General features: G+C 40.6%; 1 protein-coding gene across 14 annotated transcripts in view; it reads left to right on the top strand.

Annotated features, from left to right (window-relative positions):
- Nucleotides 1-26,485, top strand: part of EPB41L2 (erythrocyte membrane protein band 4.1 like 2) — a 196,034-nt gene that overhangs the window by 159,473 nt on the left and 10,076 nt on the right. For 5 of the 14 annotated variants that reach the window (XM_032484908.1, XM_032484910.1, XM_032484909.1 and 2 more), the window contains 9 exons: nucleotides 783-929; nucleotides 2,245-2,346; nucleotides 5,787-5,957; nucleotides 7,974-8,027; nucleotides 8,232-8,798; nucleotides 10,495-10,617; nucleotides 12,422-12,520; nucleotides 14,335-14,415; nucleotides 19,791-19,896. In XM_032484908.1, the coding sequence (XP_032340799.1) occupies nucleotides 783-929; nucleotides 2,245-2,346; nucleotides 5,787-5,957; nucleotides 7,974-8,027; nucleotides 8,232-8,798; nucleotides 10,495-10,617; nucleotides 12,422-12,520; nucleotides 14,335-14,415; nucleotides 19,791-19,895 (1,449 nt within the window). In that variant the 3' untranslated portion in view covers nucleotide 19,896. The remainder of the gene's footprint in view (nucleotides 1-782; nucleotides 930-2,244; nucleotides 2,347-5,786; nucleotides 5,958-7,973; nucleotides 8,028-8,231; nucleotides 8,799-10,494; nucleotides 10,618-12,421; nucleotides 12,521-14,334; nucleotides 14,416-19,790; nucleotides 19,897-26,485) is intronic. The other 9 variants (XM_032484912.1, XM_032484913.1, XM_032484916.1 and 6 more) reach the window with 9 other exon arrangements.

Genomic DNA, 26,485 nt, shown 5'->3' with positions numbered 1-26,485 from the left:
TTTGTCAGGGCCTATTTCAGTGCAAATTGACCTGGTAGTTTTTCTTGCATCTTTATCTGTATAAGGACCATTTGGAATGTGGGTAGCTGGGCCTCACATTTGGGCTTGGCAAGTACATGAAACCAACATGACGTTCACTTATTAGAGAGAGGGCAAAGAGAAACAGCCTCTGGAAGCTGTTAAGTTTATCCTTAAGGATTAAAAGCCATTGCTGGAATTTCCTTAAAAAAGTCAACCCTCAGTGCACACCCTCCACCCCTTTTTTTTCTTTTGGATAATCTTGGACTGGCTTTCCCATTGGGCCAGCTGTGCTTGAGTCCCCCTTTCTCTATTTTAACTTGATTTACCATTTCACAAGAGACAACTTCAGTAGCAGCCCTAATCAGAAAGGTAAATTTGCAAGCACAAAGTCATAGGCTGCATTTCAAATCCAACTATTGGAAAGAAGGGTTATTAGCCATTTTGAGTATTAGTTCCATGGCCTCCCTCTAATAAATAATTATTTCTTAAAAAATTCAAGACAGAAGAAATCAGAACCCTTTAAAATGTGAATCATAAAAAAGTTACACATTGGCTTTATTTTCAAATTTTGACAAACTCCTATTCATAGGTGATAAGATGGCTTTTGAGACTTGGCATTTTTCTTGCTTTACTATGTTTTTTTTTTAATCATAAGTTTGCTTTGTCTTATTTTTTTGGTTTTATTTTTTATTTTTATCCTATTGGGTTTTTTTTTTTTTCCTTTTGGATTTTTCCCCCTTTATTACGTTACATATTGCTAGGACCTGGATAAGGCCCAGGAGGAAATACTGAAACATCAGGCTAGCATTAGTGAACTCAAGCGCAATTTTATGGAGTCCACACCTGAGCCGCGCCCTAATGAATGGGAAAAACGACGTATCACACCTCTGTCCCTACAGACACAAGGGGTATGTCACTAGCTGTTTGTTGGCTATATGTCTCGTTCCAGCTCTTCAGTAAAACTTAGGTTGCTAACCTATCATGTTGATTCTCAGGAAGTTACAAAATGTTCCCATTTAGTTTTTTTTTTTAATTAGTTGCTAACAATTTTTTAAATACTAAATATTTATTAACAATGTAATACTTATTGACGCAGTTCTTGGGTAAATTGTATGAATTTTAAAATACTTTTGAAATGCTGTGAGAATTTCACTATTTTACTCAAGTAAATTAATAGTAATAAATTGTTACATAGGGTGACTTAGAAACTGACATATTGTATTTCTTAAGTTTTTCAGTTGTTGCCTTCTGAAATAAGAGTTTGTTTAATAATTAAAGAATTAGTAATTAAAGGGTTGTAGGAATATAGACCATATTTAGAATGGTTTAAGGTAAATACTGTGAGGATAAAGAGTTAAATTTAACTTTTTAAGACTGATGAGCCCTGTTGAAAACTTGCAGAATGTTATACAACTTAATACTGAAACTTAGGCTAGTGTTTTTAAAAAGATTTTCAACCATAACATCTCTCCAAACTCAGTCTTTTTCTTTCCATGGTTTCTTTCTTTCCACTACCAATATAAGCATTGCCTTTAGAATATGTTCTCAAAATATTTCCGCATTCATTCCCATCTACACCTATTCTTTTCTGATGCTCCAAAATCTCTCCTGTTGTCAACCAAGGACTTCCGTGGGCTCATTTATCATACTTGAGGAGGTGGTGATCATGCTATATTTAATACGCAATTTTTTAAAGTGTATAAGGTGTTACCCTACCCCTCTCTTCTCCTTATATTCATCATCTAGTCTGACTTGAATGTTACCAAATTATAGGCATTGGATTTAGATAGTCTCATGCTATTTTTATTCACCACTTCTTAAAAAGCAAAGCTGTTACTTGCTTTAAATTTCTCAGTTTGTGACAGTGAAAGGAAAATAGCTCTTAAGAATAGATGAGCAAAAGAAATTGCTGAACACAAAAAACAACTTTTGACAATATTAAGATTTAAAACACCATGGCAGGGTCTTATGAAGTTGTGTACAACTTAAATTCTTATTTTCAGCTTTTCTGTAGAGATTTATGTCCGTATTTCAGCAATCGACTCTAGAGCATTGTGCTTTCTGGAGAAAGTGTCTGATGACTTGCTAAAACTGTGTCTTCCTTTTATGTGCCGCGTCCTCTGGCTTGTTCTGCAGACCCACACAGTTGTTTTATGTTTGTGCTGCTATAGATGTAATGTACTTGTCTTATTTGTTGATTATGTCTATTGTTTAAAACAATAGAACAAAGGAGACCATCTTTTCAAGGATATTTTATCCGTGAAGGAGAAGCACCAGATGGCGGCAGCACACACAGTTGAAGAAAAACCCGAGGAGGCAGACAAGGTGTTCACCTTGCATCCTTGGATCTGCTCTTGCTTTTCCGCCTTCTCCTTTATTTCTGTCCACAGCCATAAGATACTCCTTTTTTCTTATGTCGCAACCTAAAGTTTTTTTTTTTAAATAATTTTTGAGCACTTAAAAAGTTAAACTCCACATATAGACACATAGTCATTAGGTGAGAAACACCGTATCGTAGAAATACTTTGAAAATCCACAGCTTGAAATAAAAACATATCAACCAGTTTAGGTGATATGTGACCCTTAATCTTGATGCCCGTGGCTGACAGTTGGGAAACCATGATTTCGTGGGAAAATGCACTGTTTGTACAAGGCTTGTGCACACTGCGGTGGTGTTAAAATAACAAATTATGTGTGATTTAGGTTACTGTTTTACAAATTACATTTGGAAACCTTGTGAATTTTTATTTTTAAGACGTTTAATGGGGTAAAAGATTTCGGTGTAAGAGAGCAGCCCCTCAGATTGCTCTGTGCTCCTGCGTATCTGAAATATCTGGCGTTGCTAAGGAAGTTAGCTTTCTGTTGCTTTTACATTCTTATTCCTCTTTCTGCTGATTTTGCTCAGCCAGCTGGACAGCCTGTTACTTGTTGGGACTAGAATGCTTGGAGTCTAGTGGAGGAGATAGCAGATATGTAAGTTAGTAATTGGAAAATCTGGGGTACTAAGAAGTATTAAGATGAAATGCCTGTTGTGTTACAAGGTGACTGGGGAAGGATCAGGATGAGGGAGCATTTGAGTTGAGACCTTAATGATGAGAATGGGGTGGGCCTGTGAAGATTTCTCCATGTATAAGAAAGAGCAAATACAATAGCCCCAAGATAGGAATTAATGTGAAGAACTGAAAGGCCAAATTGACAAAGTCTTAGAAAAGTCAGAGGTCAGACCCCAGATTCCATCAGGATCTTAAAGACCATGTTAACAGTTTGGAGTTATAGGAGTGATGGGAAGCCACTGGAGAGCTTTAAGCTGAAAGGTGACCTAGTCCCATGTGTCTGACAGGTGCTGGATGAGGAATGGCCTATAGGGGTTGTGAGTGAGGGCACAGATCAACATTAGGAGAAAGTGTTAATTGTGTTAATCAGTAGAAAGTGTTACTCATCAGGACATACAGTGGGGTGGTGGAGGAGGCAAAATAAATGGAAGAGGAAGTCTTGCACTAGAATAATTTGAGAATGTTTCTGAAATACTGCAGATAAGAAAGATAACATCATGAAGCTAAGCCGAATGGCGTATTTATAAAAGGTTAGCTTGAATTCCAAAGCCATTGAGTCTCTGTATAAAATGATGACTTTACTATCTTATGCTTAGAAATATTACGTACTTTTGAAATTTTATCCTTCTTAGAAGCAAGTTAAATGGCATCATTTGATCAATTTAAAGTAATATTCTTGCAGTAGGAAACTTTGGAATTTGGAAGAAGATGTTTAAAAATGATCATTTTTCTGGGTGTCGTTGTTTAGGAATGTACAATGTAAACCATGTACAGTAGAAACCATTCATTCATTATTGCAGAATTTTCATTAAAATGATGTTATGTGCAATTTAAAACTGGAATTTACCCACTTGTGGAGCCCCTAAATGGCTTATCTGTACTTGAAGTTATGCTTTTTTCTTGTTTTCCTCTCCAGCACATTCAGGAAAATACCTACCTATTTGACACACATATAGATTGTTGTAACTGCAGTCACCCATTCACCCAACAAACATTTTTTCTGACCACTTACATTGTATCTTTCCCCCCAACCTCCTTTTAACATATCACTACTATTAGTTGAAAGTTAAGTCTACTGGAGAATTTTGATTTCTAAAAGAAAAGCTTTTAGATTTCTGTCTTTGTTGCAGCTTCATTTTGCTACTTAATTTTCAGGATTTCTCGATTATCTTTAAATTGTAATCGTTAATGATATGTAAAATAAAAAATTATCCGTAAGAATAGAATTTAACCAAATTTTCCAGATTTCTATAATATGGGTTTATGGATTAAAAAAGGAACAGTAATAGTTTCTTGTTTAAAAAATCAGTATGTCAGACTTTTAAAATGGCTTCAGTACATTATGAATGATTCTGAGAGTAGAGCAGAAAATTGGAAACCAAATCATTTAGTCTTGAATAGGCAAGTAACTCTGTTGTGTAATCCTCTTATGAACTGTGAGAATTATGGCATACTTGAACTTGTGTGAAATATTCTCTCATGAGTCTAGTAGAGATTACGTAGGCTGTAGTTTTAAAGTACTTTTGGAGGTATTTTATTGAATAGTTAGATGCATGGCACTTACTGAAACTCTCCAGTGATCTTTTGCTGGAAGGACTCCATCTCCACCCTAGGGATGGTGTAATTATGGAGATTGTAATTAAGCTGAGTTAGTCCAGAAGCTTTTTTCTCTCCTGAATGTTGGAAGTGCTCACACACCCAGCCCTCCTGATCTCCTGTACCTCCTCCTCAGGCCCTTAGTGTGCTGTCCCGAGAGGCATCCCAGAATGCTTTTCACGTACTCATTTATCTGTTTATCTTCAGCACCTCTGAGCAGTGGGGCTTATTGGGAAGTATTCTTGCACACATTGACACGAGGAGGCACTTCATGGTGACGCTTTACTGTCGGTGTTCTGGGTACCAGGAAGAGTCCCCACCTTCCCTGTTGTTCCCTGAGGCAGGTCAGGAACCATCGTTGAAGGACCAGAAATGTGAAGATTAAATTCGCCGTAATTGCTTTTCAGGGACAGACAATTTTCACATTGCTCTCAGCGTGTTCCTCTCTGAGTTTGTCTTCCTATTTAGGATTTTTTTTTCTTTACCTGTTTCTTACTGGGGAAAACAGTACAATGTCCTCATCCGATGGCCACATTTAGCATGTCCGAGGAATTTCTGTGGGTGGCTGTCCGAGCGCTTGTTGTGGATACAGTGGTGTGGAGAAGGGAAGAGATCGTAGGAGCTGGCGTAGTTAGGGAAGGCCATACCCAAGACAGAATATTAAGTGGACCCCAGAGAGATGACAAAACTGGCAAGGCCCAGAGCGCCTAGGGAGGGGCACTGGAGGCAGGGGCTAGGGTCCCCCACGCTCTAACACAGGCGGAAGTGTAGTGGGCGTGGGGGAAGGGCCCGTGCCAAGGAGCCTTGGGAGTGTGCGAGATGGTGTCTGGCGGGTGGGCGGGTCGGTCACGCTCAGCTTGCTGTGAAGCTTCAGTGATAAACCAGAGTTCTGGCTGGTTTCTGTAGGCTGGAGCATCAGAGTCAGGCAGGGGGGAAAGCTGGCATGCAGGCAAACGGCCACAGACAGCTGCTGCAGAACTTTTTCAAATCCTCGCCTTTCCTTCAATTTATGCTATTCTGTGATTCTTGCGTAACCTTTCCTTTCTTTCAGCAGGTCACTGCTGTCGGTCCTGACTTACTGTTAATTCTTTGCTCTTCCTTTTCTGACCTCTCCAGAGCCTAGAAGAGGAGATAACATCCATTTTGTTTAGTGAAAAGGGCTTTTCTGATAGCATGAAAGCCTCCTTCACCTCAGCCACCACTTGGACAGCAGAGGGCACTGTTGTGAACCATAATGCACCTTATGAAAAGCTTTCTTCCTCGCCCTCCTCCTCACAGTTGCCTGAGGTGCATTTTACTTTGTTTCCCCTGTTTTTAAAAGCCACATATAAGAGTGATTTTTATTTTTTGAATGTTAAGGAACCCTTTTCTCCAGTGCTTTCATTAGTGTAATTAACTCGTCCTGGGAGAAACATTCAAGAAATAATGACCGAATTTGAACTTGAGGAAAAGATACTGATTGGGTGTTTCTCCTGCTTCCTCTCCCTCCACCCCACCCCGATCTGCCTAAATTCAGAGAATCATTTAAACCAGTAAGACTCAGAATCTGAGTTGTTTTGTGGAGGGAAACCTTCAACCAAGTAGAAGCCAAGTATTTTTGCAAAACAATTTTCAAAGCCTAAATGTCTTCTGATGGCTTATTATTTTAAAAATTCTGCCTATGCGAAAAAATTTGAAGTGCCTGCCATACTTAATGAAAGAATTATTTTCAGTTTTGCAATGACCCCAAGGGGATTCCCTGAACTTGGGCAGAACCCATCCAGCCATTTGAGGTTAAGTAATAAAAATTATTCAGTGACCTGTAATAATAATGACATACCTGCTTTAGAAGTGTTCTGATCGCTGGATATCTTTCTTTATAAAGAAGTTTTTTAAGGAGTTACAGTTAAATGTTGCCTACTTACCAAAATAGATTTAGAATTTTCCAGTTTAACATCTGAAACCTCTGGGTTTTCAGTAAAACTGGAAAGATGGCTCTCTTGTCCTGTCAGTAACATGATTTACACGTTATTAACTTTGAGCAGTGAAAACATGCCCATAGCATGCATTTAGGAATAACAGCACAGAGCAAAGAGAGTGTGTGATGGGTGCTACCGAGACACATGCCCTTTGACCTTTGGCTTATGGTCTCCAGGTTGTTGGAGCAGATAGACATGAGATCATGTTATTTATTACTGGAAACAGCTCCAATCCAGTTAGTGTCTGGGCAGCTTCACAAGGTCTGTTTCTGCCCAGAGGGTTCAGAGTGCAGTTTTCTTCCTTCAGCATCAAGGTACCTTCTTGAATAAGTAGAGCTGCTGTCTCCAGCTGAATTTTTTTGTTAGAGCACAAGGCATTAGTGCTACCTGAATGTCAGAAAGTTGGCTAGGCTTTCTTTGTATCAATGTAAATTGGCCTTTCAAAAAAAAAAAATACGTTTAAGGAAAAATTTAATCTTAAAGACAGACTCCTTTGTAAGAAGGTTCCTACCTTGATTATCAGCACCGTAGTATAGTAAGTTCTATTACTAATGTCTTTGGTCTACAGGTATTTATTGAACATGTAGATACTGTACTTACGTAGCTAGAGTACATTTACTCTCTGAAAGTAGATGTCTGCAGAGGGCAGCAGTGAGCATCTCAAATAATAAATTTGGTTCATTTCAATTTTCAAATGGAGGAGCTAAATTCCTGGAGAGAAACTGTGAGAGAACACTTGGAGCCTCACTGACGTCCACTTGAATGTTATGATACCCCTTTGCTAATCTGTATAACACTGTTTGGGGTGTTAATAATTATTTCTGAAATGACATTTTAATGTTAATGATCTGAGACCAACTATAATTTTGCCAATTAAAGCTGATTTTAAATGAACCAGCAAAAAAATAAAGGTGTCACCTTATTAATGCCATATCCATTTAGGAATTAGGGTTTCAGACCAGGCTTTTTTTTAAAGAGTTTGATAAAAACCAAAACTGTTTGTTGAATAGATTCTCAAAGTCTTAAAATTTAAACTTTAAAATAATGAGTAAGCTTTGGTATAATTCCATTTTTTCCCTCACCTTTTCAACAAGAAGGAGCTTATAGGTATAAGTATCATAAAAGCATTTTATTTCTCTGGGAGGATGCTGGCTATTTTTGTGTTTTTGTTCCTTTCCTAAGCTTCTTGTGTTTGTCTGGATTGTCTCCCATGTGACCTTGAGCAAAGGTTTTTGTAGCTGTTGATCCTTGCTGTTCTGTCTTTGCAGTGTCAGATGTTTGTTTTGGTGGGTGTTGAGATAAAACTTTATTGATTTTGTGTCCTCGGTTGCTTTTTGTTTCGCAGAAACGCGCTCCCGAGTCCGAAGGGCCTTGCGCCGGAGCCAGTGATGCTGTTAAGGTTCTCCCCTCTTCCACGTTAACACCATTGCCCGCCGTCTCCCACCTGCCCTCACGTTCCCCCGCTTCCCTTTCAGTCAGCCATCACAATCATCTTTGCTTTTGTCCATGACATGAACCCACCATCAGTTAATTTTGGTTTCCGTCGCTTTTGTTTATTCATCTATTTCTGTTTCCCCCTCATCCATGTTTTTTCTCTGTGCAGAGTTCACATGAGACTCTGAATGTAGTGGAGGAGAAGAAGCAGGCAGAGGTTGGGAAAGACGAAAGAGTAATCACGGAAGAACTGAACGGTAAAGAGCGATCACCTGGGCGTGGTCCTGGGGAGATGCGGCAGGTGGAGCCTCTGACGCAGAAAGACTCCACCTCCCTGTCTTCTGAGAGCAGCAGCAGCAGTGAGAGCGAGGAGGAAGACGTGGGGGAGTACCGGCCCCACCACCGTGTGACTGAGGGCACCATCAGGGAAGAGCAGGAGGAGGAGGAAGAAGAGGTGGAGGAGGAGGAGCCCGGCCCAGCAGCCAAGGTAGTAGAGAGGGAGGACCCGGGGCCAGAAGCCAGCCCGGTCACCCAAGCAGGGGCCAGTGTCAGCGCAGTAGAAACAGTGATCCAGGAAAATGTAGTTGCCCCCCAAATGCCCGCCGAGAAGAGCGTAAACGAAGGCGTTGTTAAGCAAGACGTGCGCGAAGAACCCGAGGACGAGCCACAGAAAGTTAACGGAGAGGTGTCTCATGTTGACATTGATGTTTTGCCACAAATTATTTGTTGTTCAGAGGTAAATTGGAGACCCAGGCGGGAGCCTAACTCTCGAGCTGTTTCTCAGGTGGAAAACACCTGCCTCTCTCCTTCTCCTGTCCTCCCGGTTCTCCTTCAGCTGTTCGGACAAGATTCTGATTTTTCTCTCTCACGGGAGGAAGCGGGAAAGCCTGGCTTTTTGCAGATTTTCTGCCCACTTGGGTCACGGTTTCTGGCGGCTTTACTGCAACTGGATCACCTGATACAGTAAACTTTGCTACTGCGGCCACATCATTTTTTCCCCTTCTCATTTCCCATTGAAATTTTTCTTTGCATGTTTTTGGATGTTTTCAATGCTTTGTCTTTAGTTGCACTGCTTCTCCACACTAAACACCTTTTTGTTAATTAGAAAATTGTATGTGTGCTGTTGAAAAATGGTCAGTGTGAGTGTGTGTGTGTTGCTGGTGTCACGACTGGGTTTGAGTTTCTGGCTCATTCTCTTCAGTTTAAGATGTTCAGAAATGGCAGCAGGCGCCGATTACCGTGGTGCTCCGAATTCAGTATCTAGCAGTGATGAAAACATGATGTCTTGAATATCACTGTGGTTTTGGGTTTTAGATTCAGGCTCTCTTTCCTTCCAGGCAGCGAGAGGCTAATAGGAGGGTATCCTTCTCTCATTCTGTCCTCTCGTCAGTTCTGGGTTATTTGCAAGTTGACGGTACGTTTTGTGGATTGTCTCCACTGGATATCAGTCTTTTCCCTTTTCTCTTCAAGAAAGAAATTTCCACATTCCTTTTAGATTAAGTTGTGGTCTCACTAGGTTCAGTGTCTCTAAAAATATGCTGAGGGAGGGTTCACTTCCATGTGAATATTCCTTGATTCTAAAATGCTGACGGTGGAGGGATTATCCACATTTGCTCTCTTTGATGGGGTGGGAAAATCTTAAAATGACTTTGTCTTGAAATAATTAATTGGGAATTTTCTCTCAAAGCACTGTAGTATTTTGATAATAATACCGTCTGGTGGTGTGTTAAACATATATGCTCAGCAGACTGCAATATTAACGGGCTGTGAACTTCTCTAATGTTTTAAGTTGTTCAAAGCATCAGTGCAACAGTGTTGGAGTAATTCCGGATATAACCTTTATAACTTACGGAATACAGAAGAAATACTACAAGTTTTAGACAAGATAATTGGAAACAATCATACTCGAAGATACTCTTTCTGAAAATGGGATCTCCTTGTCAGTAGGGCAGAAAAGCTTTTTGGGGAAAAGAGCAAATCTTAGCCTACCTCTCTGGTGTGCCAGTTCAAGGCAACGAGCCTTCACACAAACCATGTGCTGCTTTAAACTGTAGTGAAAGTCAACATAGTTCACTGTTTTGATTTCTTTTCAATTTTATCATGACTTGCTTAAAGCTTAAGTTTCTATATCACTGTATGCCAGGCTCGACACGTAAGTAATTTGAGACCATCGTAATTTGAAGCGAACCATGATGTAGGGAGCCGTTAGGCTGGCTTATTCTTCATATACATATATATACACACGTATATGTGATATTTGAAGGAGTGTTTTCCTTTTGTGTCTTTTATTTTAAATCATTTACTTTTACTCTTTTCTTTTGTGCATGAGTGTGTGTTTGGGTATATTTCTTAACAGTTATTTTTGAAGGCTCCGTTAAGCACTTTTATGTTATTACCTCTAGAATTTATGTTTCCCTTCCTTTTCACCTCAGCCACCAGTGGTAAAAACAGAGATGGTAACAATTTCTGATGCCTCACAAAGGACAGAAATCTCCACCAAGGAAGTCCCTATTGTCCAAACAGAGACCAAAACCATCACATATGAGTCTCCACAGGTACAAAAGCTCTAGACTTGGACTGTTTGAGTTCATTTTTACTTAATCTGTTTCTGTGTTCATTCCCTCTTCTAGCTTGCGTTTCTGACTTCGATGTAGCTTTTTGTATCTCCATTTTATAACTGTACTTCAGCAACATAACTTGCTATGTTACTTCTTAGATCGAGACAGAGAGCTGCAGTCAAATCGGTGACCCTGTCATTACAGGGGGAAGCGTACACGTGATGTTTTTAGGATAGGCAGTACCAGTCTTGTTGTTCTTATTGTAAGATGGCTTGATGTATCCAGGAATGTTTACGTACACTTGGAAAACAGATCGTCTTACAAAGTCTATTGGATCTGATCTAATTTGTGGATTTGTAGAGTTTAGGCTTTTGTTCCCCCCTCTAACTCCATGAAGACAGTGTAATCAGCTCGCTTTCAAGCATGCACACCCACAAGCACACACACCCATGCTTCTCCTTCACGTGGGCTTATTTTCTGAAAATATGTGTCGTCATCCTTAGGTAAATATGATTCTATGCGTCTGAATAATAATCAGATTTGTGTGTTCGATTTAGGTATTCAGACATTGATTCTGTAAAGATTTGAAATAAGCATTAAGATGTTTAACCTTAAGGGTAACAAAAAAGGGGAAAGTAGCCATCATTTCAAAATGGAACCATTTAGAAATTTGGACAACTATTTTTCTTGACTGAGAAATTTAATGTTCTAGTCAGATTGTACCATGGTTGGGGAGCAGACTATTGCCCTCTCAGAATATTTTTTGGAGGTTTAATGTGGCTTGGGCAAAATGTTCCTCAAAATTATTTTAGATATAATATCTGTAAATGTGCATAGATGTCATGTAAGCACAAATGGGTTTCTTAGGAATGAGAGTGGTGGGGGAGTGTGACCTCATGGGTTTTTATTGTGGTAAGTGCCCTTGTAAAGAAATACAGGTGTGTGACCCAAGTTCAAGAGATTTCCTCTTAGGGCCAGAGGAGCTCTGGACCTTCCAGTTATTTGCTTGTGTCAGTGTCAGGAAGCAGGAGACAAACATGTTTGGTGATCTTAAACTATTAGGCTGTTAATGTGCTTCATTGTTTCCCCTGGTACACTCTAGAACTTTCTGCCTTTTCTAGTATCAAACAAACAAGTTAAAACCCATTTAGACATATGCATGGAATTTATATATGCTGTATACATATATGTGTGTATAGAGAGCACGCATGTGGGCTCATATATGTGCATGTATTGAAATAGACGTAGCCGTATACAAGCGCAAATGGTTACAGGGACAGTGTCATTTAAAATAAGATCTAGACATAAGCAAATAACCTAATCACTCAAGCTTAGTCTATCCTAGTCAGGTTCTGTTGCTTAGTAATCTGAGAAAAACGTTTATTTTTACCCACCTGTGCTTAAAAAACAATAACAAACTCAGCACTCTGGTTACTGTGGAAACTTCTCTGCCTGATTCTCTAGTTTCTTCTTCCAGCTTCTGCAGACGGCCCCCAGTCGAATTCTGTCCTGACTCCCCTGTAGATGTCAGCCCCACCTTCTACTTCCATTCTCCCTTTTTTCTCTCTCCACCCAGGGCTTGCTTCTCCATGTGCATTTAACCCTTGTCTTTACTCTGTTTAAATGCCAGCCAATCTCCTGGTCAGTAAATCACCACTACAAACGTGCAGAGGATAGGCAGCTATCATCTTCTGCCAACTGCGTAGATCTTAAAAAATGCCTTTTCGATGGGGAGGGGTCTTCTCTGTCAACATAACGGAAGTTAAGCATTACTTTGTATTTTCCCTCCAACTCTCCGAAGATTGATGGTGGGGCTGGTGGTGACTCGGGCACGTTGCTGACCGCACAAACCATCACATCTGAGTCTGTGTCGACAACGACAACCACACACATCACCAAGGTAAAGCCATCCAGGGGAATGTACATCGCCAACAGGATCTTTTATGAATTGTTTCTTTGTTCCTGTACACACTTCAAAGTAAAACGCACAGTGCCAGTGGAATAAAAATGCCTCCATTTAAAGTATCCAAGAAATTGTGCTCCACTGACATTTGTATTCGAACCAAATTGCAAATCTGTAAAGTACAAGGGGGTAAAAAAATGTTCTGAATAGCTCTACCTGAGACAGCTACAGGAGCAGAAAGAACATAATAGGAGTAGAAGTGTAGGTTTGGTAAGTACACGTCAGCCCTCTTGACAAGCAAGCGAGTAAAGACCACTATTCAAAAAGTTCACCAGGGGCAGGGGCTATAGCTCAGTGGTAGAGTGCGTGCTTAGCATGCACAATGTCCTGGGTTCAGCCCCCAGTGGCTCCACTTAAAAAATAAATAGATGAATAAACCTAATTACACCCCCGTCTCCCCAAATGAACAAAAAGTTCAAGTTGTCCAAATCATGTAAATTTCCCCCATTGATTTAAGATACTAGAGCATGGATTGGGGGCATTTTTCCAGTTCATTCTCCAGATGTTTAACACCAGATGACCACTGATTCCCCGTGTGGTCTCTGCACTGGCAGCAGCAGACTCACCTGGGGTCTTGTTAGAAGTGTGAATGCTGTGGTCCCCACTCCAGATCTTCTGACCCCCTGGGAGTGGTTGAGAAGCCCTCCAGGTGATTCTGATGTGTGCTGCGGTCATCGCATTTCTGACCCAGCATTATTTTCCAGTAGTTCCTTTTGCTTCTACTTCTCGTAGTCGATTAGTGCTTGAAGGTCTCAAGTGTATCCCTGGTGCCCTGCTCACCCCGTATTTTAATGGAAAGCTTTGGAAATTAAAAAATGTCCCATAAGTGCAAGATGGTATTGATGTTCATTTTAAAGCATATCCAGTTATTAAGACCTACTGATCAACCTTGTTTCTTACAATAAAGTGCAGTCACTTGTGACTGTGTGTAAACTTCTCAGAGCTGTAGAGGTTGGAAGTGTGTTTTCTCAGGGCTGTGTGGTATTTGCTCATCGTTCAGAATATCCCAGCTGTATGACCTCTTCAGCCCCTATCATGCCCCAGGCTCTGTCACCTTGCTGCAAGCCAGCAACTCTGTGCAGCAGTTCACCCAGGAGCTCCTTCCCTCAGGGCCTTTGTTTAGCCACGTTCCATGTCACCCACACGGCTACGTGCAGAATCAAATCAGACACTGAATGAGGATCTTGGTATCGCCCTCACCCATCTCTCAGATCTTAAACCAAATCCAGATCTTCTTTTTTTATTATTGCACTACACCAGATGAACAATCACCAAATGGATTTGTATGATGCCAGTCGAGCTGTCAGAACTATATAACATCAAGCAGTTTCCCAAACCTGAACCACATGCCTAAATTATTAGAATTCCTTGTAAACTCTACATAAAACCAACAATTATTTTTTCTTTTTAAAAATTGGCCAATTGGGAGTGGAGAAACTCGGGAAATTGTGATGGAATGTCCCAGGGGAATTCTTTGGATTAAATGGCATCTGTCCCAGCTTAATCTCACCTGAATCTTGATAAATTAGTTTTTAAGGTTGCTTTTGGTTGAGGAGAACTGATGGATGATGCTACAACTTAAACCACGGGATTCTATACTGAGCTTAAAAATCGTTTCTTGAACATCAGTCTTCCCCTGCATTGCCTAACGATGATCAGAGGGCCTAGTTGTGCTCCATCTGTTTTCTCTGATTATGTGTAAAAGTGTTTTAGTAATTGCTGTCCCCCCTCTTTTTCTTTATGACCTTTAGACTGTAAAAGGTGGAATATCTGAAACAAGAATTGAGAAACGCATCGTGATCACGGGAGATGCAGATATTGATCATGACCAGGTAAAGACCTGAGGATCTGGTTCTGAAATTGACTATGTTCAGTTTCTAAATTTTGCGCCTATCATCGTATCACATCCTGTGTCAAAGCCCTTACCCTAGTACCTCCTGGACGAGCCCACCTCCTAAGCTTGGCACAAAGGCACTTCACAGCCTAGACACAGCTTGTCCTTTCATCCTTCCTAGCAATGAATTAGTGTAAAACATGGGTTGCTTTTCTTTTCCCACTGGCTTTATGTGCATCTTTGGGTCAGAATAAGGGGATTTTGGGCAACCATCAGGCATTCATGTGGGCTTGGTTTAAAGGCAAGTCATCAGTTATTAACAGAAGAATGGCATTAAGGTTCCCTCTGGATATATGCCCAGGAATGGGATTGCTAAATTGTATGGTAAGTCTGTTTTCAGTCTTTTGAGGAATCTCTATACTGTTTTCCATTATGGCTGCTCCAAACTACATTCCCTCCAGCAGTGTAGAAGGGTTTCCTTTTCTCCACACCCTCTCCAGCATTTATCATTTGTGGGCTTTTTAATGATGGCCATTCTGACTGGCATGAGTTGATACCTCATTGTAGATTTGATTTGCATTTCTCTGATAATTAGCGATATTGAACATTTTTTCATGTGCCTATTGGCCATTTGTATGTCTTCATTGGAGAATTGCTTGTTTAGGTCTTCTGCTTATTTTTGGATTGGGTTGTCTGTTTTTTTTCTTATTAAGTTGTATGAGCTGTTTATATATTCTGGAAATTAAGCTTTTGTCAGACTCATCTTTTGCAAATATTTTCTCCTGTTCCATAGGTTGTCTTTCTGTTTTGCTTATGATTTCCTTTGCTGTGCAAAAGCTTGTAAGTTTAGTCAGATCCCATTTATTTTTGCTTTTATTCCTATTGCTTGCCCTAGGAGAACATTGCTAAGATTTATATCAAAATATTTTGCTGATGTTTTCTTCTAGGAGGTTTATAGTGTCTTGTCTTATGTTTAAATCTTTAAGCCATTTTGAGTTTATTTTTGTGTATGGGGTGAGGGAGTGTTCTAACTTCATTGATAACACATATGTGGAATCTAAAAAAAGAGACAGGAACTTATTTACAAAACAGAAACAGACTCACATAGAAAACAAACTTATGGTTACCAGAGGGAGAAGGGGATGGGAAGGAATAATTTGGGAATTCAAGATTTGCAGATACTAACTAATATGTATAAAATAGGTAAACAACAAGTTCATACTATATAGCACAGGGAACTATATTCAATATCTTATAGTAACATATGGTGAAAAAGAATATGAAAACGAATATATGCGTGTTCATGTATGACTAAAGCATTATGCTGCACACCAGAAATTGAGACAACATTGTAAACTGACTATACTTCAGTAAAAATATATGTATACCAAAAAAAAAAAAAAAGGATGGCAGTTTAATGACACTGGCTTCCAAAAAAAATAAGAACAGCCACTAAGTTTTGACTTATGCCTGCTTTTAGGAACTTATCAAGTATTTTTTATAGCATTATAAAAGTAGGCTATTTAACTCTAGGTGTTTTCCCCTAATTATTACTATTACTGAGAAGTAGGAGAAGGTAATCTAAGGTCTCTTAAAAAGTGAAATTTTACATGTATTCAGAAAAGATTTTTTTACAGAATTGTGCTTCCATTCTAATGTTAAGCAGAGTAGGATACAAGCCTTTAAAAAGCAGGTGATGAATGGAACCACTGGAGGCTTTGAGAGTAGCTTTAATTTTAGACTGCAGTCTCAAGTGATGAGAATTTTTTTGTTATTTTCTGAGTGATTTTCACTCATTTTAAAGGAGACCAAGCTGTTTTCCTTTTACAATAATTTGAAGAAAAGGAAAGTAAGTGTTCACTTGGCCATCTCAGCTGGGGAGTAGGAACCAATGATAGTTATCCAGCTTTGAACACAATATTGAACTCAGGAAAGAGAATTTTAAAGAACAAACTTTCTCATTTAAGAAAGGCTCATTATTATGTAACCAAAGAGGAACAGAGTTTTTTCCTATGCCTAAAAAGAAAATTACTCTTGTTTTTTAAAACTCCTGTAAACCTAATTTTACTTACGTATTTCATAGTGTCGTTTTTAAAATTCCTTGAGAGTCATTAGAGATTAAAGAGTTGCCCTGACTTAGTAGGGGAGATCCCTAGTAGATGACTAGTACCCGTGCCTGTTCACCACTAGAAAACGAATTACCTGTGTGGAAACCAAGCCTCTAATTTTCCGTAAGGTGGGTTTATTCTGCGCTTCACTGGGACAGTTTTGAGCTCCTCTGACCTCAAGTTGGAACAAACCTTATTGTTACCCTTTTTCCCTCAGGGACCCTCACTCAGCTGCATTTACTGAACTCCTGCAGTGTGCTGGGCAGAAGCCCACGTGCTGTGGCATCATGATGGAAAGTGACAGCCAGGATCTTCTCCCAGGCTCTGTTTCTTCTGCCCTCTCTTTCCACTGAACTAAGCCTTTTCAGACATTCAAATACTGCTTGTTCCCCTTAAGGGATTACTCTCAGATTTCACTTTATGTGTATTCTTTTGTCCCTTTTTACCTGAAAACTCAAATTTAGATAATACTGCTTCTAAGCAGTAAATACTAGAAACACAGTCTGAAATGTAAGTTCCAGAATAACACATATTCCTAACTCTTCCTACATTAGAAAAAAATCATGATGATGCCTCAGCTTTAGCTGTTGCTGTGAGGACACACATCTTGTTTGTGTGATGTCATATTTCAGCCCATTTTAAAACAGAGGTCAGGCTGGGAGGGGTAAATTAGGAGCTTGGGATTAACAGATACACACTACTGTATATAAAATAGATGAACAACAAGGATCTACTGTACAGCACAGGAAACTATATTCAGTATCTTGTAACAGCCTAAAATTAAAAAGAATCTGAAAGAGAATACATATGTACATATAACTGAATCACATTGTTGTACACCTGAATCTAACACAACATTGGAAGTCAAATATACTTCATTAAAAAAAAAAATAACTGAGGTCAGCTATCCAAGTGAAGAGAAGAGATATTTACCTTTTTCATAACTTTTTCATGTTTAAGATGGCATCAACTTTTTTGAGTAAATGGAATTGTAGCTTCTGGTATGCTTGTCACCAGAAGCTCGTGATGAGCTTGCCTTCCCCTTAAAGCCTGTAAATGAGATGATGGAACTGGTTAAAAGTAAAGAAATCACTTCCCTGCCCAAAACTGATGTTAGTCCTGCAGTGACTTTGATGTCATTGACACCTTTGTCAATTCCTTGCCTACATCAAAAGAATTCTAATAGTGGAAGGAAACCCTTCATCTAAGCACAGTAGGAAAAAGGACTGTCTGTCGTGTTGGCAAATGAAAGAGGCATGCTTCTGCACAGGCTGCTTTGCAGGCCCTTCAGCCGGTGCTGGTCGTGGCTCTCAGCTCCATGCCAGGGAAGGGTAAACAACATGGCAGAGTGCATTTCTTTCTAATAAAACGAGTTCTTAATTTGGGAACGTGATGTGGTAGTTTTCTCACAATCTATTGTTGCCAAAATAAATGAACATTTAAAAAAATTATGTGTTCTGATGTTATGGAAGGAAAGGAACTAAGGGCAAACTGATTTCAGATGTGTTTGAAGATAACAGCAGTTTTGGGTTTTCCTTATTTGTCTGCTAATTAAAAGCACGTTTCCCACGTGCTCCCTTCCCTTGGGCATCATGTATGTTTCCTCTTTAACAAACACACTGATTTAATGTAGACAGATCTTTGTAATGACTGTACATTCAAAGTATCTGAGACGTTGTCTGTAGCCACACTGGCTCCCATCAGAGCTGTCCTTTCTCAAATTGGATTCCACAAACCAGCATACAGTAGACAGTTTTGATTGTTCCAGTCTCCCTCTTCTCTCTGAACACACCCTTGGACTTAGACTCCCTCTGCTGTACGTGGCCTCCCTTCCCATAAGCATTGTGCCAACACACGGGAGCACTTTCCGCCCTGCTCTGCGACAAGGTCCCCGCCCTTCTCCCCACTCCACTCCTGCCCTCCAGGCTGCCTGCTCCCCCAGGACAAGCAGTCATGCCGCTGCTTGAATTGAGGCTGGTCCCCAGTCTTGAGTTCTCACTTGTCCTGACACAGGTGAGTGGTCAGGGTTTGTTCCCTAGTGGAAATCTAAGCACCTTCAAGTGTCTTCCAAGCTTCTGTGCAAAAAATTTTTGGTGTAAAAATAATTTTTTGGTAGCTTTCTCTTTCTCTGTGGAATGAGGCTTTGGTTTTGCTCAGTAACCTTCCAGATGACAGAAACTACACTGCAAACAAGAAACGCAGTTGTCACCTAAAACAAGTGACAGAGCAACAGGAAGAGCACGCTGCTTTTTTGAAATGCATATTTTCCTTGTGAAATGTAGTGCTCCCTGTCCTAGTAGAATTTCTTTTTTGTTTCAGAGTTCTGTCTTAGATTTTGAGTGTTGGTCTGTGCTCTTTTCTTTTACTCTCCCCATCGAGACCTCTTTAAACATCTTTCCCTCTGAAAAATGGGATCTTTCCACTTTGCCATAATTCTCGTATACAGTTTACTTTCTGATAAAACGCAGAGAAACCTTGTCTGCTTTCTTCCAGCCTGATCCAGAGATGAGATGGTGAACCAGCGGCAGGGCAGCCCAGTCCTTCTCCAGGCCTGCAGCCCCCTGGCAGGATGGCCCTGAGAAAGACCCACAAACCTTTGTGCCTCTAGTGTTTTCACCTATAAAATAAGAATCTGTAGTTTGGCATTTAAAGATTAGTCTCTCTCTTTATTTTAGCTTTATGTATGATTTTGTCCAGTTTTAATTATTCTACATCCTAGCAGGCTTAATAGATATTTTTCCTGCAACATTCCTTAAGAAATTACTGAGAACCTGAAAGAGCAAAGATGAGCAGGACCTGGCCCTGCACTGTGGGGTTTGAGGCAGCTGGGGAATTGCAAGTATCACTCAAGTGTGGAGGGAGACACCATGCTTTACATCTTTCCTTCAGTCCATACAGCAGACCTTAACATGATCTTTACAATCTTAGCATTAATCTCAGGTTACAGGTGAGAATACTAAGGTCAGAGAAGATTTCTTTTTCTCTGTTTCACCGGAAGTGCCAGGCTGGGCGGGATTAAGAGCCAGCGTGTTTCTCCTCCATGCATCATTATTTGGAAATAGACAGAAGTGGGAAATCAGGGGAAATGAAAAGTATTCTCTAAAATGAACAAGGAGCCCATTTCAAATCTTCCTGCTTCCTCAAATAAAGCAATGAAACTATCTTGGCTGGAGGTGAGCTCCCAGGTGATGGGTAGGCTTGTGTGTTTCCATCCCAAGAAAGGAGCCTCTCCTTCCACTCACAGTACTCTTTCCTGACCCTGCAGGCTCTGGCCCAGGCCATCAGAGAAGCCAGGGAGCAGCACCCAGACATGTCGGTTACGAGGGTGGTGGTGCACAAAGAAACCGAGTTGGAGGAGGGAGAAGAATAAGGTAAGAGACTCATCATTGGAGCCTTTCTCCTGACTCTTCTGTGTTCTGGAATCTGCCAAGGGGTGTGAAATGCGCATCTCCATCACGATGCGTTTCTGCGTTTCCTATAGTCCACTTGATCTTTCAGCCTTTATCATCCCCAAGTACCTCTGCTCAAGTGACCTGCCTATAATTAATTATAAACTCTGGACCGTAGGACATCATGTGTTAATAACTGCCACGTATTGAGCTGTTAATAATCAACATTTACATGTTGCTTTACTATTTGCAGAGCACATTCGTGTAAGTTCTCTTAAAGTTCACAATGACCCTTTGAGGAAGGTGCTGCTGCCTTCATTTAGATGAGGGATTTGTGTTGCAGGGGCGTGAAGGAGAGATGAGTTAAATCTTGTAAATGCAGACATTAGGAATTACATATCAGAAAGAACCATAAAGGAAAAGATTACTCTGACTATATGAAAATTTAAAATTTGAACCAAATTAACAAAAGCAAAAGTAAAGGGTAAGTGAAAAAGTTAATATGCCTGGCAGAGAAATAATTAATATCCTGAATATATTAAGAATTCTTACATGTTATCAAAAAATGTAAACACTTAAGTAGAAAAATGAGCAGAGGATGAAGCAAGTAAACCCGTGTAGAAACTAAGTGAATAATAAACAAAAAAATGTTCAGCTTCACTATTGCTTAAATCAATACAAATGAAAAATTCACTTCTAAATCTGGCTAAGTTTATGTTTTCAGCCAGGACTGGGGAGTCTGTTGGCGGAGTGGGAGGGAACACACTTGTGCTGCTGTATAAATCAGTAGTGGTTCCTGGAGGGCAGTTTGGCAAAAACCGACATTAAACATGCTTACCATTTAAACCACTGTGAGGAATTTATCTTAAATAATCAGAAATGTATACAAAGATTTACTTAAAAGAGTATCACACTTTTATATATGTTCATGAAAAATGTGAAATAATCTAAATGGCCAACAGGAGGAATTGGTTACATATCATGCTGCTTCTGTGTGATGACAAAATGCATCTCACCGTTAAAAGCTGGGTTAAAGAATTCTTAAAAAATGAGTCAATGTTTGTAATTATGTATTAGGGTTTTAAAAGGCAGGTTTTAATCACACAGCATATGTACTAAGATTGCTTTTTTGTTTTAAAAATGAGCGTACGTTGATCAGCTGATAGATGGATACCCCCCTGGAATGGCTGGTCACAGAACATGCGTCTTCCACCTGGTGGCAAAGCCAAGTGCTTTCCCATCGCAGAGAGCCAGGGTCCCACCATGGCACAGCCTCTCCTCTGGCTTATTAATTTTTACCAATCTTGATAAATATGAAACGATGTATAATTTTTGGTTCCTGATAGATTCTGGGTTCTAATCCTCTGTCAATTTTATGTGTTGCAAATATCCCCAGGTTTGTGGTTTGTCTTTTATTATTAATATAGTTCAATGTGTGAGTATGTTGAACATAGTTTTTAATACGTTAATATAGTTGAGTTAGCAAGCTTCCTTTTATGGCTTATGTGCTTTCCATGCCCATTAAAGATATTTTCAATGCAGAGATTTTAACGTTACCTTTCATGGTTCAATCTTAAACCTATCAGAAAATGTTTTATGTGTGATTAGACACAGTGATATGTTTGTTTCCTGTGTAAGAAGCTCGCCTTCCAGCCCTGATTACTGAAGAGCCCATCCTTCCCCGCTCTAGTCTGCAGGTCAGATACCAAGTTTCTTAGCTGCCTGCGTGTGTTTCTGAGCACACTCATTTCCATCAGTCCCTGTGTCCATCCCTGCTCCAGTGCCGCACTGCCTGAATTACTAAAGCTTTAAAATGAGAATCGCCAGTTGTGTTCTTTTTCTTCAGGAGTGTCTTGGCTGTTCTGGGCTCCTTCTGTTCCATATAAATTTCAGAATCAGATTGTTAGGTTCTTAGGTAAACCCTGTGGTATTTTAATTGGAATTACATCTGCTCTGCAGCTCAGTATGGTGAGAGTTACATCTTTATGATGTTGTCTTTTCTTCCACAAGGGTAAAATGTCTCTCCATTTATATAAATCTTCTTTAATGTCTTTCAACAAAATTGTATTTTTTTTTACCCAAAGAGGTTTTATAAATCTTTTCTAGCTGTTACTGGTATAGGGAGATAAAGTTGACTTTTCAATATTGGTCTTATATCTAGCAGTCTTTTAATATTTTCAGCACGGGGTGTACAAAGGACTTACAAGCAAAAATAATTTGAAATTTTAGCACAAGCACAGTGTCTGCTTTCCTGCATAAATTTTCTGTGTTATATGCAAGACTGAGAACACTCTTAGGTAGGAGTCAGAAGATCAGGTGCTAGGTTTTAATCTTGCCAGATCTCAAACTCTGTGACGTTGGGCAAGTCGGTGGGGCTGGTACAGTCTACCTTTTCTACTTATTATAAGGATATAATGTGATAATGCATGGGAAAATTGAGTGTAATGCAAATGTAAAAATAATGGATATTTCTCCTCTAAATTCTATGTGTCAGTTATTTAATCAGAAATATAAAACAAAAATTAGTGACCACTGTGAGTATAACCAACACTTCACTGCATTTGTGGCATTTTAATAAGTTTTAAAGTAAATGAGTTATATCAGTTATTCTTGGCACCTTATATTCATTTTTGCAGTGGAAACACACACATGTAAACACACACAGACTTTGAAGTTTGCCTCAGAGGCCATCTTTTATAAGCAGCCTTGTTAAACAGATTTAGGAAGTTAATGTGTAAACTCACAGATAAGGTGAGCAAACTAAATTTGGAAAGATTCATTCATCCATTCAAAAAACATTTAGTAAGTGCCCAAATGTGCTAGGGTAGGGCTAAGGCAGTGAGGAGTCAAGTTGGTAGAGGGTGCAATCCACCTGGGAAGGATCCGCTTCCAAGGGGAGGTGTAAATATTAGCAAATAAGCAAAATGTAATTGCAAGTCTGACAAATGCTCTGAAGGGAATAACGTGAGATGAGAGAACAAAGTGGGGGCTTGAGTTGCTATCAGTTTCACCTGTTACTTGAGAAACAAGTTTGATTTGAAATTTGAAGGACAAGGGGGTGCTACCGTCTCCAGGCGTCTCCAAGCCATTTTAGCATCTCCACTCCTAACCGGCCGCCTCTTGTTCTTGGAAAAATTTTCTCTGCTGATGACTGTCAGGGCTGGGAAGAATGTGTTTTTACTGCTCCAGCTACGCGCTGGTCACCCTGCCAGAATCCCACAGAGGCAGCATGTGGGTCAAAGCAGGACCCGGCACAAAGAGCAGGACCAGCACGGAATCCCAACATCAGAAAAGAAGGAGAAATAACTCTGTGTGGTGTATCTGCCTCGTCTCCATTTCCAGAAGTGAAAAGCTCTCCTCCTGATCTGATCTGACCTCTTCCTTTGCAGTAGCTCTGCGCTTTTGATCAAGCATTGAAAGTAGGGGGAGTGGGGAGCAAACAGAAAAGATGGTCAGAGAACCACATGCCAAGGACCGAACTCCTGAAGCTGCCTCTCCCAGCCCCTCTACTTGCTGGGCGTTGGCCAGCCGTGAAGCAGAGGGGCTAAATGTAGCTCCGTGATAAAGAATACACACACTTCAGAGGAGCATTTTACTAAACCTTTGTCATGTTTTTACGTCGTCTTAAGGACTGCTCCCTCCTGCCAGTTTATCCCAAGTGTGTATTTCTGAGCCCTCAAAGGGCCACAAAGTGTTACCAACCTTGTGACCACTAGAATGGTGTCCCTGCCCGTCCTGATGAGGAGGGGGACGGGCCCAGGCTCGGCAGGGTGGTCTGTGTGGCCTCAGAAAGAATGAGCCCCAGGAGGGGGAGCTTGTGACTCTACCTCAGCTGGTGCCATAAGCTCCTGGAACCCAGACTTCAGCTGAGCCTCTCGGACTCCTGATGGAGGATAAAAAAGTGAACAGCGCCTCCTTTTTCCTCTGAAAGCAGTGAGCGGCCAAAGGATGAGACGGTGTGGGAGCAGCTTCTCATCCATTCACTCATTTATTCTTTTTGTTATTGTTGTTCATTATACAAATATTATGGAATGCTCTTTAGGGATCATCTCCTGTTTTACCATGATTTCAAATCAAACAGGGTCTGCACTCACACAGACAATAAAGCAACAGTAGCAGAATAGAGTCTGAAGTTTTATGGTAAGTTCTGAACCGTGCTGGGTGGAAACTGAAAGGCGAGGTCCCTGAATCAGAGAGGGACAGTAGAGATGGCTGTGTGCTGGAGCTTCTGGAGCTTTGTGGTGAGTAGGAGTTAGCTCAATGAGGAGGCAGGAGCTGGTATTGTGGTATTTAGGAAGGAGCAGCTGGCTTGCAGAGCACTTGATGAAGGTTGCAGAGAGGCAGAGGTCTGATCACAAAGAGTCTTAGGAGCCAAGCTGAAGAGGCTAAAGTCTATTTTGAAAAGCTGTGAAGTACTCCTCGTGTATATGAGATGGTAAAGGTTTGTGAGGTGGTGACTTCATGAGGCTGTAGAAGTTCGTGAGTTGGGAAGATGAAGGAGGAGGGGAGAAACCCAGATAACTCCCAGTCTTGGGGCTTGGGCAGATGGGTTGATGGTGGTACCTGTGATTTCAGTCATGGAATATGTGTTTGATTTTTCATGTCATGTGCAGTATGGCCAGTCCTCTTGATTTAGCTGTCTTAAAGCAAAGATGTATATTTTGTTCTATGGTGCTATAGGAGACCATCTGTCATGGGAATTATAGTGAAAGTTTAGAAGTAAATATGTAAGTCTCTTACACACACATGCGTGCGCACACACACACAACATGGTTAATTAGAAATTTACCAGATAGTCTGAGTGTTAAAAGGAGGTATAGCATACCAGATTCCCTGGGGTCAGATCTACTTCATGGTGACGTGATGTGGGAGGGTTATTTCACTCCTCTGTGCCTCAGTTCTGCCATCTGTAAACTGGAGGTGGTAACAGAACTTACACAGGGGTTTGTTAATAAGGCACATTGTAACATAGTCAGCCAAGAACCCTTTTAGCTCTTAAGAATTGGATAAAAATTAGGATTTTCTACCCCAGAGATGTTGAGTTTGAGATACTTATGAAATGTCCCCATGGAGAGGTCCAGGAGGTAGCCAGGAACGTTGTGAGAGAGCAGGACAGGCTTCAGCGCAGGGGGTGGAGATGTGACGGTCATCTGAATGTGTTCTCTGCCAATGGAGCCCTTCAGTTTGAGCTATGCTGCCCAGGGCCAGGTCAGAGAGTTGAGGCTGGGGGGAGGAGCCACAGGAGGAAGAGTCAGAAGGCAGGAAGGTGGGAAGAAACAAAGAGGAGAAAGGGTGCAGCAAAAGCTGCAAGAGGAGAGGGTCATCAAGCGTTAAGTACTGCAAAGAAACTGCACGTGTCCTTTGGAGCTGTTGGTACAGAATGGACCTGCGAGCGGTCTTTGTCAGAGCTACACAGTCCAGTGGTGGGGAGGGAGCCTGTGGTCAGTTGAAGAAACAGTATTTACATGGAGAGTGCTCCGAAGAAGTGGAAATCACAGCAGTTGGGCCTTTTGCTCTTCTGTCCACTCTGCCTGACTTCGCGTAGGCTGGTACTGTTGATTCTATCATATATCCGGCTTTTCTATATACTTCACAGTACATTGTAGGTCACTTTGCTGGTCACTGACATCATGTTCAACAACCGTTGAATGGAAGCATGATAGTTAACTTGACCCCCATTCACGGGCATTTAGGTTATTCCTCAGTTTTCACAAGTAAGCAGAGCTGCAAAGATCATACCTGTGTGTACATTTTGAGTGGCATTAATTTCATTGTTTCTCTGATTTTAAAAATTAAATTTTAAAAGGTTTCTTTTTGACATACTACCCACATGCCCTCCCTCAAAGCTCTACAAAGTTAGACTCCCACTAGCAGTTTAAGAGCATCGCGGTTTCCATGGCCCCATGCCAGAACTGAAGATTATTGATATTTAAAAAATCTTTGCCAGTCTGGTGAGGAAAGAGCATTTGTTCCCCTCACTTTTTTTAAAATCGTGAAGGAAGAGCATTTTTGATTGTTACCGCATTTCATTGCTAGTGGGGTCAAAATACACATACTCACACGTACATGCACACGGGTATGCACACATACAGTTTGCGCTTCTTTGAATTGTCAGTGTGTGTCCTTTGTAGGTTTATCTATACAGGTGTTTATCATTTTTTATCTCTTACAGGATTGTTAAGGTTATTAATCCCTTAGTCACAAACGCTGCGTGTTTTCCCCAGTTTTTTTTCATTACTGTTGAGAATTAAAAATGACACCAAAAAGACGGGAGGAGAGGGCAAGAAAAAATTGACAGATTGGAGACATGCAGGCCATATCCAGAGTTGTGTTTTGGTTTTTTGGCCCAAATAGTATGTTACAGAAATTGAATAAATTATTACTGCTTACAGTGGGAATTTACCCAGTAATTCGAGAAGCTCTGAGGATGCTGACCTGCTTTCTCTCAAGGCTGCAGCGGCTCAGTGTAGGGGCTGCCGCTGTAGACAAGGGAAGAGTTTTCTCTCCAAGTCACCAGTGGCCCTCGTTCCCATCTCTTCCTCTTGGGGTCCGTATACCTGGTGTCCCTGCT

This window comes from Camelus ferus, chromosome 8 (genome assembly GCF_009834535.1).
Source record: "Camelus ferus isolate YT-003-E chromosome 8, BCGSAC_Cfer_1.0, whole genome shotgun sequence".
Lineage (NCBI taxonomy): Eukaryota > Metazoa > Chordata > Mammalia > Artiodactyla > Camelidae > Camelus > Camelus ferus.
The sequence above is the reverse complement of the archived record's forward strand: the minus strand, read 5'-3'. Positions and strand labels throughout refer to the sequence as shown.